The sequence below is a fragment of the Sphaerodactylus townsendi genome, linkage group LG12 (assembly GCF_021028975.2).
Source record: "Sphaerodactylus townsendi isolate TG3544 linkage group LG12, MPM_Stown_v2.3, whole genome shotgun sequence".
NCBI classification, from domain to species: domain Eukaryota; kingdom Metazoa; phylum Chordata; class Lepidosauria; order Squamata; family Sphaerodactylidae; genus Sphaerodactylus; species Sphaerodactylus townsendi.
Window position 1 is genome coordinate 961,066 of NC_059436.1, and position 20,285 is coordinate 981,350.

Sequence of the window (20,285 nt, forward strand, 5' to 3'; positions counted from 1 at the left end):
GTCCTCATCATGCCATTTTAAGATATTTCTCCCTCTCCTTTTGGCAAATTCACAGTCATTTTTTGTTGTTGTTGCATATATGGGGGTCTACCCACCACAAGTATGTAGAGATCTGTACCTTGTTGGCAAATGACTTGGATTAGCTGCTTTCATCAATCTCATGAGGACCAGCCAAATAACTTCCCATCAGATACAGTGACCTTTGTTTGCTTTGATCTTGAAAAACAGCAGGATGTCCACTACCACCTGCCTAGCCAATGGCTGAAGTTAGGTTGGTAGGTCTCAGAACACAGAGGAAGTTTAGAAGGAACTAGGAGCTCACAATGTTTTAAAATATGTGCAGGACCACTACAGGGTAGTGGCGAACCCCTGGAATCCATGGTCTTCCAGTTGTGTTCCAGTTCAGTTCCCAATATCCATTTGGTAGCCATGTTCTTTCTTACTATATGTGCTTTTCCCCCCTAACCCAGCAGCCCACTGCCTGACCACAGTGCCTACCTTTCTGCAAGACAAAACCTTCCTGCAGCCCATTGCCACATGTCTGCCAGCCCAAGGATGGAGAAAGGGAGCCCCGGCATTGCCAGGAATAACTGGAACAGCTCTCCACCAAAGAATGGTATAATTCTGCATGTGTTGTGTGGGAATCAGTGAAACTTCAAAGGGCGAAATGGCAGTCTCTCTCTCTTAGGCCCCTTCTGCACATGCAGAATAATGCACTTTCAGTCCACTTTGAAGCTGGGTTTTACTGTGCAGAATAGCGAAATCCACTTTCAAAACTGTTTGAAAGTGGATTTTGCTATTCTGCACAGTAAAATTGAATGTGCAGTATTCTGCATGTGTGGAAGGGGCCTCAGTGTTTGTGGGAGGAGTGCCTTGTTTTCTCTGTTTTCTGTAAATGAGGAAGAGGGGGTTGAAATCTTCTGCCACTACTGTTTCGTGCGTTTATTCCTAGCTTGTTGCTCTAATATCTGGCAGGAATTGTAAGAAGTGTCTCAACTGTTTCTTATTTGATTTATTAAAACTTGTAGAGACAATGTGAGGAGTCCATTGTTTCACTTTATTGATTTTGTATGATGGAGTTTCCAGTGACCTTTAAAGAAGCTGTTATTTGCCTCTTCTTGATAGGAGTATCATTGCCAATTATCAAGCTGTGTAAACTTTACCAGTCTTAGGCAAATTAATTGAAAGAATAGTGGTGGAGCAACTTCTCCTGGATACTTGGTCTGTGCTTGACCCATGTCAGCCCCATTTTATGCTTAAAGCCTGACTTAGAGACCTTGGTGGACATTCCCCAGATACCACAGAATGATTTTGTTGGTTTTTTTTCTGCCGTGATTGACACTGTGGACTGAGCAATATTACTATAGTGTCTTGAGGGTAGAGGTGAGGTTGATGATCAAACTACATGTTATGATTTGCAGTGTCTGGACCAGACCTCAGATATCACATGTGAAGGAACTATATTTCCCAAGTGTGTAATGCCTTGATTTGGATTAGGACCATGGCACTGTGGAAGAAGGGGCTTCAACGTCTCCCTTGTGCCACCTTTTGACCTACAGTGGCCCCAAGGGGACTTTATTTGTTCACTGTGAGGCAGCACATGTATTCATCAGCTACATATAAGTTTCCACAGTGGTGATTCCCTAGGGCCATTTCAAGTTGGGAAAATGGCAAATGGGGAAGGCTGAATCCTCTTTTCTTCATGCTCTGCAGTCCCAGTCAACCTCCAAAATTTTGGGAGCTAAGCTGCCTTGTCCTTGAAGTCTGGCTGTCTCAGTCAAAGCCAGATCAGAGCCACCTGTACACTGTACTTTACAAACCATAATGTGTCATTTGACCCTGAGAGACACAGTGTTAAAGTTGGTTTGATCACTCTGACTGGTCATACCTGAAAGCCATACTGGTCGATGAGGGATCTGTCCTGCAAGGTTCCAGTCCTTTTGCCCATGCAGTTTAATGTATATATGGGATTTGTGAACAGGATGTCCAAGCACCTTTAGAGTTGGGTTTCATCAGTAGGTCCAAAGAGATTAAAAAAACTGGGTGTCTTCAGTATATTGATGACACCTGGTTCTATATCTCTTTCAGCAGTGTACCAGAAGTAGCAGTTTCCATGCTCAACCAGCATTTGGAGGCTCTGGTCAAGAGGTTGAGAAAGAACAAGCTAAAGCTTGGATCAACCATCATGTGTGATGCTGAATCAGACCTTTGGTCCATGAAAGTCAATGTCCAGGACCTTTGGTCCATGAAAGTCCAGTGTCCACTGGCCAGGGCCTTTCACATCACCTATGATCTGATCTTTAACTGGAGATGTTGGAGAGGCTGTACCACTGAGCTATGTATCCTCCCCGAGACAAGACTGAGGCAATTCCAGTCAGTAAAGTAACCCCTTTGTTTGAGTTAAATTTACCTACCTTCCTAAAGAGTTTAGAGGGGTTACTTATACTTTTGTTAGAAGATCTGGTGAATGCAGTGGCAAAGAATGTATTCTATCAGCTGCAATTGGTGTAGAAATTATTTCCCTTCCTGAGCTCTGTGCTCCTAGCTGCACAAATCCATGGCTTGGTAATTTTCAGGCTGGTCTATTGTGAGACGATGTATGTGGAGCTGCCCTTGAAGATGATATGGACTTTATAGTTAATACAAGGGCTGTATCATTAGGGCTGCTTGACTTCGTTAGGGGATACTGAAGGGAGTGTAGCTCACATCTTGCAACAGCTATTCTAGCTGCTAGTATGCTTTTGGATACAATTCAGAGTGCTGTTTTTGATCTATAGAGCTCCAGGCAGTTTTGTTTTTTGGGGGAAAGGCAACATACTTAAAGGACTTTCTCTTACGTTATGAACATATAAGGTGAGCCTTTGCCCATTGTAAATGGCATCTCTGTTTGCATAGAATGCCCTCTCTGAGGATATATAGAAACCTCTTACACTAGTCTCCTTCTAGAAAAGATGCAAGTTTGCCGTTCATAGTTGGGTGGTTTACAGATAATTAATTTGGGGTGCATTTTGTTAAGGGGTAGTTTGTTTGCTTTTAGTTGTCTGTTACCTGCTTGTCAGAACTTTGCCAAGCAAATTCCACAGTAGGAAAGGCAGCACACTAAGAAATAACCAAAAAAGTTTTTATTTATATATTTTCACACAGATCCTTTGAGGCACGTGGGGAGAATTTCCTTTCCTGAGGCTTTGGACACAGTCCTAGATAGTCCCACAAAGAAAGAAGAGAAGAAGGTAAGGTGACAGGTTCTATGCTCCTGCCTGGTTTCTCCAGGCAAGAGGTCACAAATAATAGATTGCAGCCTTAAAACTGGTTTGTACTCATTTGTACTCCCGGAAGTAGACAGGACGTGATCTAGAAAGGTCCTTACAGAATTATTGTCTAACTACATTTCCCAGAATACTTTTGGGACTGCTATTGAACTGTCATTTGTAAACCTCTTACATGCCTATATTTGTGGTCAGAAGGAAATCTTCTCTCAACTTTGGTACATAAACACCACTAGGGATTTTAAAAAAAATTAAAACAATTTCACTTAAACAAGTGTTCTTCTTTCCTTGGTAGCATGTTTGGCCATAGTTAGGCAGCCATTTGTTTTTAGCAAATACATCATTAACACACTTTAACTCTTGTCTTGTTCTCACTGAAGAGAGGAGGCAAATGAAGGCAAATCCAGGAGTGCACATTTTTCATTAAAGGGCTGAGAGGATTTACAACCTTAATCAGCATGGTATTGTGGTTAAGAGCGGTAGACTCTAATCTGGAGAACCGGGTTTGATTCCCCACTCTTTCACATGAGTGGTGAACTTCTATCTGGTGAACTGGATTTGTTTTTCCGGTCCTATACATGAAGTCTGCTGGGTGACCTTGGGCTAGTCACAGTTCTCCAGAACTCTCTCAGCCCCACCTACTTCACAAGGTGTCTGTTGTGGGGAAAGGAAGAGAAAAGAATTTTTAAGACACCTTGAGTCTCCTTACAGGAGAGGAAGGTAGGGTATAAATCTAAACTCCTTATTCCTCCTCCTCCCCCTCCTCTTCTTCTTCTTCTTTTAGAGAGTTGAAGGAAGCGTTGACTGTCGAAAGATTATACTCTAAAATCCTGTTGATCTCTAAAATACTACTGGACTTAAATCTGACCTTAACCTCTATGAGTTTTGGGGGCAGGAGAAAACTAGCCCCTGCCCAAGTGGGAGGGGCTGTAGTTCAATAGAAGAGCCTCTTTTTTGCATGCAGGAAATCCCAAATTCAATCTCCAGCATTGACCAGTTAAAGACGAACAAGCAGTAGGCTATGTGAAAGACCTCTACCTGAGGCCCCAGAGAGCCATTGTCAGTCTGAGTAGACAATACCAACCTTATGGACCAGTGGTCTAATTCCGTACGAAGCCGATCCATGTGTGTTACTCCCTTTTTAGAAGTGGGGGACAGCACAGGAGAATTCTGGGATATTATTACAGGAATTTGATCTGCACAAATCCTTCCCTCGTTGACAGTGAATGCTTGTACATAAAGAGAAGGCTGATAGCACAATAGTAAAGCATTTGCTGCCTGAACTAACCCCTTTGGCAAGTCCCTAAAGATGTTTGCTGCTGTTCATGTGGAAAAGAGTCTTGTTTCTCAGCCAGCAGACCCCCTGTGGTCTAGTAGACCACATTCGCTTTGATCTGAGGATTCCAATTACATTTTTTCCTTTGGTTTGTTTTCGGGACTGTGCCGGCTGGAATCCAGGTGTCCTTCTGGAACCCAGTGGCAAAGGCTGCGAGTGGGCATTTTTTAACTTCACATGCCCTTTAATCCATTTTCTCCTGTCTCTAGATGAAAGCCGCTCGCCTCAAATTTGACTTCCAAGCTGAGTCATCAAAGTGAGTATAGCTGGAGGATTTCTGGCAATGGTACAATGTGTGGGTCTCCTTGCATTGTTATCGGCATATAGTCATGACTATTTTGTTTTGTTTTTAACCTGTTCTGTTTCTGCTGGTGGATCCTTATGCAGCCCTTTGACCTTTTCAGGGAACTGACTCTGCAGAAGGGTGACATCGTCTACATTCACAAGGAAGTCGACAGAAACTGGCTAGAAGGAGAACACCATGGCAGGGTGGGCATTTTCCCCGCCAACTACGTGGAGGTGAGTCTTGAGGAGCACAATTTTACTTGTCGTGGGACAATGCCTTATCTTTTCATTTGGATACATTTTTGTTTGGTGGAAGTGGGAAGTAGACCAAATTCTTCAGATCAAACTTGCTCAGTTTCAAGGGCAGGGTTAGCAGTTCAGAAGTCAGCTTCTGCAGGAAAAAAATGGTGTTTGAGAACATGCCTTTGGTTTGTGTTTGTTTTATCTTAATGTCCTTCCTTCCCGTCGTCCCTGCTAAAGTAGCTGCAGGTTTTTCAGGTATGGTGTGGCTCGCAAGGATTATCACTTGTGTTTGCATGAGGAAAATGAGGAAGAAGTTGAGGGGGGGGGGTTCACATAAGGGACGCCCCAAATCCTTTGAGAGGACAAAAGAGATAATTAGTGAAGCAAATTATAAGACAAAATTATTATTATTTTTTGCCATTAAGTCACATCTGACCTGGTGACCCCTGGTGGGATTTTCAAGGCACGAGACCTTCAGAGGTGGTTGGCTATTGCCTGCCTTTATGTAATGACCCTGGTATTCTGTGGTGGTCTGCCATCTAAATACACGCCTGACCCTGTGTAGCGTCTGAAATCTAATAAGATCAGGCTAACCTGGGCTATCCAAGTCAGAGCAGAATTCATTTACACCATTTACGTTTCACTTCAGCTGCATATGAGGGGCAAAGCCACAAGTTAATTAAAAAACCCATCAAAGTGGTGGTAGATTTACAGTCTTGCTCTGAGAAGTTTGCATCTAAAATTCTGTACAGGCGAGGCAGGGGAGGGAAGGAAGGAAGGAAGTAGGTGAAAGGAAACTGAAGATTCCACTTACATGTGTTTTGTTTCAGTGGGAGATGAGTGTGTTGCACCAGAGGCAGTGTTACAGAAGGTGTTCTGAGAGGCAGATGTAGGTGAAAGGACCCAAGGGTGGAAGAGCAGCAACTTTTAAAGGCAGCAGAAAATTTTTGGACATCTTTGGAAATGGAAGAAAAAGCTAGAAGAGTCCCACAAGAGAGTGCATTAAAAAAGCAAGAAGCGGTCTGTTTCAAAACAGAGAGACAATGTTTTCATGCAGGGCATAGTTAAACTGTGGAATTTGACTGCCAAATAAGCCCTTTCAAGGCCACTGTTGATAAACTAGCTAAATGGTCATCATTGTATGCAGAAAGAGTGGGAGAGGGGCCTGTATGCTGCATGGAGTCCTGCGTGGGCGCACATATGCCGAGTGGGACATCTCTAGCAGTGAAGGCTGAATAAACCAGGGCTGGGGATAGGTGCAGCATTTGCTTCCCAGTACAGCTATGTCTCTACCAGTACAACGCTAAACAGTGTTATAGCCTTCCAAATACATTACATTTAATGGGTATAAAACTGGACATGTAGCACTTTATTTCCCTCCCATAAATAAGATAGTAACTGCATATAGTAACTGCAAATATTCATGAGCATAAACCTGTTTCTGTGATAAGAAGAGGGTTTTGGGAGCTTGCTGATTGCAACTTTTAAAAAACTTGGTCCTGCAAAATTGAATGGGAGACATGCTTGCACTGTGAGACTCTGAGGTTTCTTCACAATTTACTGGGTGTTGGGGTGCTGTGTGGTTTCTGGGCTGTATGTCCGTGTTCTAGCAGCCACAGATGCCAGCCACAGATGCAGGCGAAACGTCAGGAGAGAATGCTGCTAGAACACGGCCATACAGCCCGGAAACCACACAGCACCCCAGTGATTCCGGCTGTGAAAGCCTTCAACATTACTAGGTGTTGTTTATTGTGGAGGGCTCTATCCCAGTACTTCAGAACTTCCTCTGAAAAGCACAACTTCAAGAGAGCAGTGGGTGCATTATAGGGTGCATGCTTCATTCAAGTGGAGCCATGGTTAATGCCCCACAGGAACTGCAGAGCACCCTAAAACAGGCTGCAGAATCTTCTGCAATGCACTAGTGATCCTTGGTAGATAAGATGTTACAGTTCCTTGAAGGCAGACAGCTTGCAAAACACTGGTTTAGGGGCAAGCACTAATGAATCCTTACTTCTTCCTCTGTTCAGCATTGCTTGAACAAGGAAGCCCAAACTAATCCATATTTGTGGGGATAGACTCTGATCAGGTGAGAGACAAAATGACCAGATTGGTACTTGATTGTGATTCTCTGAGGTCCAGATGGCCCAACAACACTCAAGGTTAGAAGTCTGACTTTCCCACAAACTAAGCATGGAATTAAATTCCAAGAATCTTGTGTCCTGGGCAATAAACCAGTTGCTGCTTCTCTTTTAAATAGGTTCTTCCTCCAACAGAAATCCCCAAACCCATTAAATCCCCCATCATCCAAGTCTTGGAATACGGAGAGGCTGTGGCTCAGTACAACTTCAAAGGAGACCTGCATGTGGAGCTGACGTTTCGCAAGGTACCAACGCAAAACAAAGCGGAGGCTAAGAAAGGCCCAACATTGGTGGGACAGCGTATTCCAACTCCGGATGGGGCCAGCAGGAAGGGGCTTCAAAGTCTGCTAACTTGCTGTCTGTTTGATCATCTGTCTGCTTCTCATTAAGTGGGATCTGGCGTGGCCAATGATCTATTGATGCCCAAGGCGGAAAATCCAAATGGTGTCTCCCTAGAAGGGTTTTTTTTTAAAGTGTTAACTGAAAATTTATGGCCTTTTAATGATAGCCTCCAAAATATGCTGTCTGGCCTGGATTTCACTCTCCATACTTCACCTTTCCCACTCTCTTCCCCCTCCCCCCCTTGGAAAATGCTGCATTAAAGAACTTCACTATACAAAAGATAAATTCAGCAAACATTTTATGCAGTTTTACTTAGCTGAGCATAAACCTACTAATTTACTTGATGAACGACTTTGACACAGGCATTATACAAGAGTACCTGGAGCAAACTAAGCGCCGGGGACAAAACCTGAGTTTGGCCCCCCCGCCCGGTGTAGCATTTACGCCCACCACTCCCACCATGAACAAACAATGATTTTTTGTACCAGCTCACAAATCACCTCCCACTCCCCATCCCAGGTGCATGCAGCACTTGGCTCTCTACCCACTAGCTCTTTTCCCTAATTTCCTAATCCCACAGCAACTGCCCTATGAGGTAGGTTGTTAGCCCACCGAGAAACTAACTCCAAAATAGCCAGTGCAAATTAAGAGTGGGTATTAAGCATGTAAATCTCTCTACAAATCCCCACCCCCATGAAACATTTGCACCAAACAGGTATCAGCATCACATCTCTCCACAAAAGAGCACCTCCAGTGGAATCTACTTTCATTGGTGTGTAAACTAGGGAGCTCAGATTCTTCTTTTAAATCTACAGCAAAGGGAGAATCGGAGGTCCCTGATTAAAAGCTAAAATTGAAGAGAAGTGGCAGCTGTTTGGGGGGTGGATTCTCTCCCACCCTGAAACAGCATCACTTTTGAGGGGTTGGAGAGATTCAGCTGGAAACAAATATGGCAGATTCCCGGCTGGGATATCTGGGCAAATTTAAGGCACATTCAGACAAAAGTGTGGGGTATGTCCTGCCAAAATTAACAAATCGCGAATGCAAAGTATTTGGGTTTTAGAAGGGGAATTATTTTTGAGTGTTTTCAGCCTGCAGGGAGCACATTTTAAAACTAGGCGGCACCATGATTTCAGGGCATCATCCAGAGCAGTGCCCTGATGATACCACACAAGTTGGGCGATGGTTGAAATGTGGACTGAGCACAGGTATGGGCCAAATGGAATACCCCCACATCCCCACTGTGTGTCAATGTTGGGATGAGCAGGACTAGAGGCTTCCCATTTAAAGAGACCATAACCAGGAATTCCTTTGAACATAACTTCCCTGAAGCCAGTGTATCATCATAGAATAGTTAACACATGATAACCTAGGGGAATTTGAGGTATCACTTCCTTTTAAAAATGCACATCTTCCAGGCACCCCAAAAGAAATTTGCCCAAGATTCTTTGTTTTGCAGTGGCTTTGCTCCATTAGCCCAGAATTTCTAGGGCTGAATCTGCACATTTTTTTGAAGATAGAGGCACTTAGACTTTCAAAGGTGAAACTCCAATAGGCCAGCCTTAAAGGAAGTAATAGCATCCAATCTTGAGTGAGCTTTGCTTCTAGGTGAGAGGGGAGTTAGAGGGTTACTGAGAGGGAACTCAGCCCACAGGCTTTCATGTGCAGGAAGTGAGGAAACAAAATAAGCCTTTTGGGGGGAGCCCATAAAATTTAGAACCCTCAGAAGGTCTCTGAAACCTGGATGCTATTACCAGGAGGCCCTCCTAGGAGCCACCCTGAAAGTCTAGTGCCTCTATAACAAAAAATGTGCAGCCTGCCTACACACTCAGAAATTCCCCATTGGCTACAATGGAGCAAAGTCACTACAAAACAAAAGATCTTGGAGCCAGAATTCCTTGGGGTGCCTGGAAGGGAGTGTATTGTTAAAGCTAGTGACACTGGAGATTTTCAGGGTATCATCTAACCTTCTTGTATGATGCCCTTGCCCAAGTTTGGTGAGAGTTATGTTCAGAGACCAAAGGTTATGGTCCCTCAGATGGAGTGGCTATCTCTGCCAGCTTCCGTGAAGAAAACAGTGGGGATGGGGCACCCATTAAGGAGGTCATAACACTCTGAAACCCAAAACATCCTGGGTGGAGTGGTGGTATCATCAAGGACAAATCTCCTGAATGGTATCCACAAGGGTACAATGCCACCAGCCATGCTCACGCCCCCACAGGTGTGAACGTGAAACACTTGAAACATTAAAAACACACAAGCGACCTGAAATGTTGGCCCCAAGGTAAAATGGGAATGCTTAGGGTTGTCAAAAGGGTACCCCCTGTCCCTAGGCAGGAACGCCACTGATTATACTGAAAGTTTTGCACTGAAAAGTTAGATTCAAGCCCAGTAGCACCTTAGAGACCAGCAAGATTTTGGGGGTATAAAGTTTCAAGAGTCAAAACTCGCTTTGTCCAAGATCTTTTTTTTAATAATATGTTTATTAATGAATTTAATACTACAATATCAAACAAACAACGTAAAAGGCAGATACAGATTTCACAACATTAATAGCAATGGAAAGGCTGATTAATTTCAGAAATTACAAACATAAATGATGCTTAAACTAATGAAATTATCAACACAGAATATAGCTTTGTCCAATATCTGATGAAGGGAGCTTTGATTCTCTAAAGTTTCTGCTGCGAAAATCTTGTTGGTTTCCATGGTGCTGCTAGACTTGAATGTAGCTGTTCTATTGCAGATCAGCATGGCTACCCTCTGAAACTTTGCTGGAGTTTTTGCTTCGTGTGGTGGCTATTTTGCAAATGGCGTTGGAGCAAGCAGGGATATATGGGGGATTCTGTGAAGAGGACTTTGATGTAGCTAGGGAAGGAAGGACAGGGAGTTGCATACAGCGAAGTTATGCCTCTAAACATGGATTTGTTTTGCAGATGCTGAACATTTTCTAGTTCTCATCATTGTAAAACCTTTGCAACTCTGCCCCGCCCCTGCAAACTAAAAACAAGGAAGCCAAAAAAGAATGCTGGGAAACAATTCAGACACTTTCTCTTTGTAGATGTGAAAGGGTAATCCTTCTCAGATGTGCTCCGATCCCCTAAAATGTGGAATTCTAGAGGGGCTTTGCTGACATGCCTGGTTTTTCTTTAATCACCTGAGGCAGCTGCTGGTACAGGCAGTGTTAGAATCCAGTTTGTGTTTTAAGTTGGAGGAGGTGATGGTGAGCCAAAACTCAGTCTGGACCCAGCAGCATCCCTGATCTGTTGTGGGGCTGGAGGAGGTTTGGTATGCAGTCTGGGCATGCCTTCCCAATAGACTACATCTGTTGTCCATGTTCATTCTCATCATTGCTTTGCTCTGAGGCAGCGATCGTAGCATTCCTGTCTGTTGGCTGACTGCACAATCACGGACAGTTTTTATTTTCTAGGAGAATGCAAGAGTAAAGGTTGTTTCACACACAACAGGACTATGTAGAAAGTGTTTCCAATTATAAAACTTAGTACAGAAGATGGGTTATTATACCACACATATGGCATTTGCTGTAAATGTGCTGGAAAGCTATTATCACAGATGGCTCATCAGCAAACAGACATACCGAAAAGCAAGTAAGAACCAGGTAGACCAGTGGGGCAGAACAACTCATAGGTAGGCTGGAAGAACTTACAGGTATATCAAGATGGATCCATGGTCTATGGGACATGGGCTTCAGTTTTCAACTACAAAGGGCTGGAAGCCTCATGCGGACCCCGTTTTAGGGGCTCCCTGATGCGCTAACTCTTCCTTTCCCCTTCTTTTGTTACTAGGGGGAGCGCATCTGCCTGATTCGCAGAGTGGACGAGAACTGGTATGAAGGCCGCATTTCCGGCACCAGCCGGCAAGGCATTTTCCCAGCCAACTATGTGCAGGTGTTGAAGGAGCCACGTGTGAAGAACTCAGAGGAGTTTCCGCCCTCCCCAAGCCTCCGGGCGACATGTTCCAGTTCACCATCCCAGCTGCATTCACCCAGCCTGGGCAGCAGGTGGCAGTCTGACGCTTCGCCTTCAACCCTGCGAGGTCCCCTGACCACAGATGTGCTCTCATCCTCCTCTAGCCACTCTGGATTCACTTTCCCTGTGTCCCCCAAGCTGGAACACTCTCAGGCGGTGCCCCACAGACCCCAGAGATCTCCCCAACCTGCCTTATTTTCTCCCCAGAGCCACAGCCCAGCCACAGCATCTACCATCCCACAGCCTGTCTTGTCCTTCCAAAGGCAGGAGACACCACGACCTGTTGCCTCTGCCTTGGCTTCACAACACGGAGTGCTCTTTCCACTGCAGGTGAGAAGCCTGACTGTGCTCTAGTTAGGTGTTTCCTTTTCCCACTTCTTCAGCACTAAGGGGAGCTGCCATCCTGGCTCTGTGGAAATCCTGAAGATCTCCCCATCTCCAATTGATATATCGGAGAGAACAACTCTTAGTTTCAAAGGCAGTGGGATTAAATTTTAAATTTAAAACATCCTTATTGTCTTATGCCTTACTGTTCATTTTCAGTTGCAGCCTTCCCAGTCAGCCAGACTAAATGCTAGCTACAAAAACTTAAAATTACAATGAAGGGAGGGAATGGGATTAAATAACCCAGCAAGCTCGCAGTGCCAGAAGAGGTAACTGGAAACATAAAGTGTGCCAGAAGAGGTAATACCTGTGAGCATTTGTACAATGTTTTAATGCTTCCTGTACTTTCTCTCAACATTCCTTTCAATAATCCTATGACAGATGAATTATTGATAACCTGACACAGGAGGGAGGCTACAGCAGAGGCTCAGATTCGGTGTCGTGGTGGCAGGCCTGAGCGTTTAAACCCTCCTGTGCCCCACGGATGCATAAAGTGGGGGGGCTGGATCAAGTATGCTTTTTAAAATAGCAAGGTGGATGCACAAATTAAGGAGGCTGTTTCCTCCCTCTTCCTTCATCCCTCTTCAAAATTCATCTAGGCCAATGGTCTTCACCACATTCTTGTGGCTGTGAGTTCCACAAGGCAACTATTCATTATGTGAAGTTCTATTTCCTTTTGTCTGTTTTTGATCTACTGCCACAGTCAGTTTCAGAGGAGGACCCTTTGTGTTAAGAGAGAGGGAGAAAAGTTTTCCTCTATCCCTACACCAGATGTAGTTCTGCAGACATCTGTCACGCCACTGCTTGGTTGTATTTTTCTCCAGATGTTTTAGCCCTGCCTCATGTGGCAGGCAGGCTCCAACTCACTGATCATTTTTGCTTGCATTTTTCTGCATTTTTCCCAGCCCTCCAGCTCTTCAATATCCTTTCTGAGATGTGGTGAACTGAACTGTACCCAGTATTCGAAATGAGGCCACACCAATGACTGGACACTCATGCCATGCTGGGAGTTTTATTCTCATGATTCCTAGCTATTTTTAAAAATTGATTTTTGTCCTAATATTCATCTCTTTGCATTTACATCTGACATTTCATGGCCCTTTCATTCGTCCAGTTTGAAAAGGTCCTTTTAGAGCACCTGAATCTTTTAAGCTTTCACCTTTGTAATCAATTTGGTGTCATCCACAAACTTTGCTGCTTTACTGGAGCAGCAGTGGCGTAGGAGGTTAAGAGCTCATGTATCTAATCTGGAGGAACAGGGTTTGATTCCCAGCTCTGCCGCCTGAGCTGTGGAGGCTTATCTGGGGAATTCAGATTAGCCTGTACACTCCCACACACGCCAGCTGGGTGACCTTGGGCAAGTCACAGCTTCTCGGAGCTCTCTCAGCCCCACCCACCTCACAGGGTGTTTGTTGTGAGGGGGGAAGGGCAAGGAGATTGTAAGCCCCTTTGAGTCTCCTACAGGCAGAGAAAGGGGGGATATAAATCCAAACTCTTCTCTCTTCTTCTTCTACTGTTCACCCTTCAGTTCCAGGTTATTTATGAATAAATTAAATAGCAAGTCATCCCAGTACAGGTCTCAGGGACTTACTTCACTGTGAAAACTTCCCATTTATTTCCACTCTGTATGTCTGTTTTTTAAAACAGTAATCATTAAAGGTCAGGTCTTCTTACCTCACGATTATTAAACTAAAAAACCTACAGTAAGGCACCTTCTCCAACATTTTTGGGAAGACCATGTATAGACTGTCGACTGGGTTACCCTTGTCTGCCTGCTTGTTCACTCTCAAAACATTCTAATTGTTCAATGAGGCAGGATCTAGGTTTCCAGAAGTCATGCTGATTCCTATTCAACAAGGTTCATCCTTCTAGGTATCCAACAATTCTGTCTCCAGTAACACTCTCTGCCAATTTAATTAAAATACACATTAAGCTAATCAGTCTGTAGTTTCTTGGAGCCCTTTTTAAAAATCAGCATGACATGGGTTATTTTTCGGTCTTCTGGCACAGAGACTGATATGGATCAAACAAACTGTGTTTGTCTTCAGGGCCAAACCGACTAAGGTGCTGGGGACATCTTCCTGATCTGCCAGGAGATTTTTAATGCTGAATAGCATCCGCAGGCACCCTCAGTTTGGATCAGGGCGGTAGCAGGGTTTGTTTGTTTGTTTTCTTATGCCCGGATTACAGATGGCTCCCCCAAAGCTGCTATTTGCCCAACAGCGGTACCAGGATACTATTTGAGGTTTGGAAAGGAACACAGTGGAAGAACCATTTAGCTTCCCCTCCCTGCACACCATGGCCCTAATCTGAATGAAGAAACCCAACTAGCTACTATTTAGCAGCAAAAACCATGCTTGCAGTCCATTAATGGATCTTCTAGCTTTTTTTTACAATACTTTACCCTTAGGGCCAAGTTAGATGCTGTGCTTCTCCACAAGTTGGGAATGGCCTGATTCTGAACATAAGGCAGCTGTTGGAAACTCAGTTCCCAAGCACGCTGGGACCCAATTCAGACCAGAACCACAGCACTGGGGAGAAGGGGCTCTGGAAACTGACTTGTAGCATATGTTGTTTAGTTTGGCCTTACGTTTGGAACACAGAGACTGGGAGGTGTACAGCCCCCTCAAAAGAAAAAAAAGGAATCCAATCTCAAATACCACTGAAGGTCTAGATGCAACTCCAAATAATTGGGCAGTGTGGCATGAGCATCCGCTCTATGGACAGCTCCTCTGAGTGGCCCACAATATCTTCTCTACAGATATCTTTTGCCTTCCAGTTTTCCATAAATGCACGTTTTAATTCTCTAATCCCAGCCAATATAATGAATGTGTTCAAAAGTATCACAATTATAACAAAGATTAAATATATGCAAATGAGCCATGCTTATATTGTTAATTCTCATATTGTTAATTCCTTTCATTAACATTTCTAAAGCCCTTCTTGGCAACCCAAATGCATTCTGATTCCTAACATTTATTATGGAATAGAATCAGAATTTCTGGGGGAGGTCATAGAATAAGCAAGGCTTTGTGGATCCTTTCCCCTCCCCTTTCACCAAATGCAACATCGGACTTAAGAAATTGTTTTAGACTCCTAGTCTTCTGTGCCCCACAGGCTCAGACTGTGGTGTCCTCCTTCAGTATTCCCTTGTCCATTTCTGGAGCTCTCTGCCAGTGTTGAGAAACGTTTCCCTTGTAATCGGGCCTCCTCCGCCTGCATTTCTGTCCAACTCCCTGGCTCAGGTGATGCTCAGCGTGTCACTTTCCTTTCTCTGCAGAGCTCAGCCCTTGAAGCAGCTGCTCCTCGAGCTTCCCAACCAGGCAGCACCAAGCCCCCCTCCGAAGCAGCTCCAGCCGACATACAGTGGACTCCGTAAGCCAGGCTGATTACCCGTGGTAGGGAGGGGGAAACCATGCTTCAGCTGGCAGCCGGCCAGGCCATGAATCCCTGTGAAGTGACCCGTGGGGAGGGCTGGCTGCAGACAGCCTCCTGGGGTGCCAGACGGGGACAGTGTCTGGATTGTGCTGGGAACAAGGGCCCTTTTTCTCTGTGTGGCTGATGCAGTGCCTAAGGAAATGGAAGCTGCTGGCTGCTGTACCTGCGCCTTGACCAGCCTTTGCCAGGCCTTGCAGACTCAGACTCCTTGTTTGAAAGGATGAGACAACTCAGCACTTCCAGGCTGTCATGACTTCCCCAGCCCCCGGGAAGGGAAGGATAGGATGGGGGTGGGGGGTGGGGGGGACAGCCGCTAGAGCCTTTGCCTCGGCACATTCCATTTCCATGTGTAAAGCACAGTCATCTCAACCCGCGCGGCCTGCAGAGAAGAACTCTAGAACAAAAGTGCATATGCACTCATAATTTTACTTGCTTTTGAGTGCTCGGCATTTTGAATGCTTAAAAAAACAACAGCAGAAAACTGACTTCAGCGCTTGCCCATAAATAAAGGGGACATGTGCTCACCAAATGCTTGTGCTTTGCAGATTCAAGGCTTTGTACCAATACAGGCCCCAAAACAAGGATGAGCTGGAGCTCCAGGAAGGCGACCGGGTGGATGTCATGCAACAGTGTGACGACGGCTGGTTTGTGGGTATGCCTCTGTGTTTTGTAAAGAAGGGAGGGACTGCTGCAAAGCCTGATGTCACAGTGAGGTCAAGAAGGGGAGGAGAGTGGCTCTCAGGGGCCCCTTGCAAAGATTCTCCTCTTAGAGTGAAGAAAAGACTACAGTGACTCATTGCACAGTCTATTAAAAAATGCTGGACTTGGGGTACCAAGCTGAAAGCTGCCTTTTGGGTGACAGGGTCATGATACAAATCAGAGGAACCCTTGGCCCTCAGCAGCTCTGATGGCCGGGCATTTGTTACCAGCCCAAAAACCTACAATAAATCATAGCCAGAAGTGGCAACCAAACACCATTGGAATTCAGGCTCCTTGCTCATCAGATTCATAGGAAGCTGGCTTATTCTGAACCTGATCATTGGTCCATCAATGCCGGTATTTACTCAGACTAGGAGAGGCTTTCCAGGTTCTCAGGTGGAGGTCTTCCACACCACTCCTATCTGATCCTTTTAACGGGAGATGCGGAGAATTGAACTTGGGACTTTCTGAGCTCTTTCATGGAGCCGCAGCCTCCTCCCCTTTGTGATTTCTCTTTTACTATGGCATGTGGATAGAAAGTATCCCTTAGTATTGCATCGTGCACAGCCAGAACAATAGAAGGACCCAGAAGCACAGAGAATTGGAGATGAACTTTTGGCTGGTGCTGAGAAGGTGGCAGTGGGGTATATGATTGGCTTCCTTGTAATCAACGTTTATGTCTTCCAGTGGGTTGGCTAAGAACACTAGAGGAGAATTTTTGCTGTAGCCTGGGCAATCTTAAGCCCTTTTCTCTTGTACTTCTGTTTCTACTCCAGGTGTATCCAGAAGAACACAAAAATTTGGCACTTTCCCGGGGAATTATGTTGCTCCCGTGTGACGGTCCCTCAGTCCACCCTGTATCCCAGGCGTGCCAAGAGGAAACTGAACCTCCCGATCTTGTGCCCATTTTCCTTGAAGAGGTGGCCCACAATTTACAAGCACAGGAGGGGGAGAAGATGGTGCGTGAGAACCAGCCTGGATCCCAGTATCCGCTTATCAAGGCCTTGCAATTTGTCATTCAGATCTGAGGCTTTGACCCCACTGTTCCATTTACCTTGTCGTCTTCCAGTTTTGTGCCTATGGTACCTTGAATGTGGGGTGGTTGCAGCTTTATTCCTTTCCCCCCCTGAATTCAGGAAACATAACTCTTTCCAGTCTTGCCTTTCAAAAGCAAAGAGGTGGGGTCTGAGCAGGCACTGCAGAGATCTCCTGGACTGTTGCTCCCTCGATGGAAATCCTTCTTCTACGAACAGAGCTGGAGTCTCATCCTTTCTATCGGCTTTCCTGGCAGTAGCTGAAGGGTGAAAACAGGCTGTGCTGTTGTGATTGAACCACATCAAGTCTCTCAGCTAAGCAAGATCCAGTTCCTGGAGCATGTAAAACACTGCACATAACACTGTCTGGAGACTCCACAGGCAACAAACATTCTAGCTGCAACTGATCAACAGACCGGCCTCACCTAAACCACCTCCTTCTGCCTCCTGGGCAGTGTTGGACTGGGACATTGTGAGCCTGTACCACTAACTGTTTGGGCACTTTATTCAGAGTGACACTGCATGGCCACCAGTATTAACATTTCTGGACTTTTAATTCGTCTTCACTCAAAGGCTTATCTTGCTGAACTTTAATCTAACCCTCCCCCCACCCCTATACATTTTAATGACTGATTTGGGACTTTGATCTCAATGACTTGCTGTCATTCCCCCGTTCATTCCAGATCCTCTGTGTAAATGCACTTTTTGTATGTTGCTGATTTTTAATTCAAGCAAAATATGATTTGCAGCATAAGAAAGAGTTTCGAACACTTAGGGATAGTGTGAAGTTTGGGGCCGAGTTTACATGCTCTGTCTACTATAAGTGCTGGATCGTAGGGGATGCGCACCCTTTCCTTGTCCGGCCTGTTCTGATCACCGGGCTTTTGAAGGGAGCCTGATCTTTGCCAAGGGGTACTCCTGTCTGAGGGCTGTGCTCGTAGCCCTAAGCAAGGAGAGATCCCCACTACTGCTTTTGTGTATGCCCCAAACTGCCTTTTCATTTGTCTCTTATTCCTTTTCCTAGAGGCTGAAGCCCAGTGGGGTGGGGAGCAGGGATGTGGGCTCAGCAAGGCTTGGCTGTCTATCTCCAAGCCCTTCATCTTCCCATTCCTGAGGTCTCCTTTCACCCTGAAGTCAGGGGTCGAGACCAGACAGAGCTTTCCAGTGACAGACTATCCTCTAACCACAACAGGCCTTGTTCTCAAATGATAGGGGCTTGCAGCTGCGAGGGGGGAAAGGGTGTAGAGAAAGGAAGATTGTGCTGGGCCAGGAACACTGAGATATCTGTGCCTGCTGTGACTTCTTGCATCGCATTAACAAAGCCCTCTTCCATGCTGTAGCAAGTCAGCTGCACATTGACATAGTTCCAGCTACTGGAAAGGGAATGTGCAGGTTGAGACTAGCCCTAGTGGAGCGGATTTGCTCTTCTGTGTAAACAACAGGAGCTGCTCTTTTTTCCCTCCCTTTTTCTTTCTGGAGATGGTTTAGTTACTGGCTCCTGGCAGGTCCAGACTCAACTGCCTACCTCAGTGTTTTCAGACTTTTGCCATTTGGGCAACTCTTTCCTGCCAGCGTATCCCTTGCATGTCTGCTGCAGAATCCTGTGACTTGTAAAGGATTCTGATGTATGCTTGATGGTGCACTTAGAGTTCTGACTTCATAGGCCAAACGTTTGCACTAAACAAACTGAAAGTGAACTATATGTGCATTGTGTGGTGTAGTGGTTAAGAGCAGGTGGATTCTAATCTGGAGCACCGGGTTTGATTCCCCTGTCCTCTACCTGAGTGGTTGAGGCTTATCTGGTGAACCAGATGTGTTTCCACACTCCCACATTCCTGCTGGGTGACCTTGGGTTAGTCACAGTTCTCTCCGAACTCTCTCAGCCCCACTTACTTCACAAGGTGTCTGTTGTGGGGAGAGGAACAGAAAGGAGCTTGTACACCTTGAGTCTCCTTACAGGAGAGAAAGGTGGGGTATAAATCCAAACTCTTCTTCTTTTACATTCATGAGGGAAGATGGATGGTGCTGGGGTGATTGACAACTCCCGGGAAGCCTCTGAAGGATGCTTCCTCCCATCATTCCTGGATACAGAATTTGAAAGCCACTGGTTGCAAACTGTGCCTTGGACAATTCCTAAAAGTTTGGAGGATAGTGCCTAGGGAGGGTGGAGTTTGTGAGGCAAGGGAGCTCAGCTGAGATAGGATGCCATTGAGTCTACCCTTCAAAACTCTCATTTCCTCCCGAGAAACTGATCTTTTCAGTCTGGAGATCGGATGTATATCTTGGAAAACTCCAGGCCTCTGGTGAGTTTGGTGACCCTTAAACATTGGTGGATACAATCTAGAGCTGGTTGGACCTTGTGAACATCGGAGGACATGTTCTCCCCATAGTCCCATTGAAATAAATCACTTTGTACAAGGAGGAAGTCTGTCCACTCTGGGAAAAGAGAACTGCTTCTGTTATTGCCTATACAGCTAGTCCTGCCAATAAAAATGTCACTGAACTAAAGTTGCAATTTAGAGTTTGCCACCTGCCTTTATACTTCAGGAAACACACGCTCTAAAATCCAGCAAAGGAGGAGGACAAGGAAAGACATCATCAGATTGGGTGGGAGTCAGACTGATGTTGCCTATGAAGCAGAAAACCTGTTCCTGGAATGTTTTCTTGCCAGCTCCCATAATGGAAGGGGCTCTGGCTCAGTGGCAGAGCATCTGCTTTGCATGCAGGCCCAGTCCCTACCATCTCCAGCTAAAAGGATCAGGTAATGAGAAAGACCTTGATCTGAAACCCTGGAGAGCAGCTGCCTATCAGAACAAACAGTGCTGACGATAGATCAGTGCTCTGATTAAAGTAGTTTCATGGGTGTTCCCCGTCATTTAGATATGATTTAGATAGAAACATTTCCAGGGGTGATAGAGCCAGATGTTAGCAAATGAAGTGTGCCATTTGGATCTCCTTTACCAGCCTAGTTTGCTATGGGAGGGGAGAGAGAGGTACCCCTAGCAGTAACGACAGTACCCTAATGTCTGCCCATCCCCCTTTTGTATATCTTTGTGCACCATCAAGTCACAGCTGACTTATGCCGACCCCATCAGGTTTTCAAGGCAAGAGATGTTGGCTGTTTTTCCATT

General features: G+C 45.4%; 1 protein-coding gene across 3 annotated transcripts in view; it reads left to right on the forward strand.

The window, feature by feature from the left end:
* LOC125442119 (vinexin-like) overlaps window positions 1-18,856 on the forward strand; it is a 32,899-nt gene extending 14,043 nt beyond the window's left edge. For 2 of the 3 annotated variants that reach the window (XM_048513268.1, XM_048513270.1), the window contains 9 exons: window positions 471-616; window positions 3,145-3,230; window positions 4,812-4,858; window positions 5,007-5,121; window positions 7,388-7,513; window positions 11,417-11,929; window positions 15,264-15,358; window positions 15,967-16,073; window positions 16,897-18,856. In XM_048513268.1, the coding sequence (XP_048369225.1) occupies window positions 471-616; window positions 3,145-3,230; window positions 4,812-4,858; window positions 5,007-5,121; window positions 7,388-7,513; window positions 11,417-11,929; window positions 15,264-15,358; window positions 15,967-16,073; window positions 16,897-16,958 (1,297 nt within the window). In that variant the 3' untranslated portion in view covers window positions 16,959-18,856. The remainder of the gene's footprint in view (window positions 1-470; window positions 617-3,144; window positions 3,231-4,811; window positions 4,859-5,006; window positions 5,122-7,387; window positions 7,514-11,416; window positions 11,930-15,263; window positions 15,359-15,966; window positions 16,074-16,896) is intronic. The other variant, XM_048513269.1, reaches the window with a different exon arrangement.
* Window positions 18,857-20,285: the final 1,429 nt, after the last annotated feature.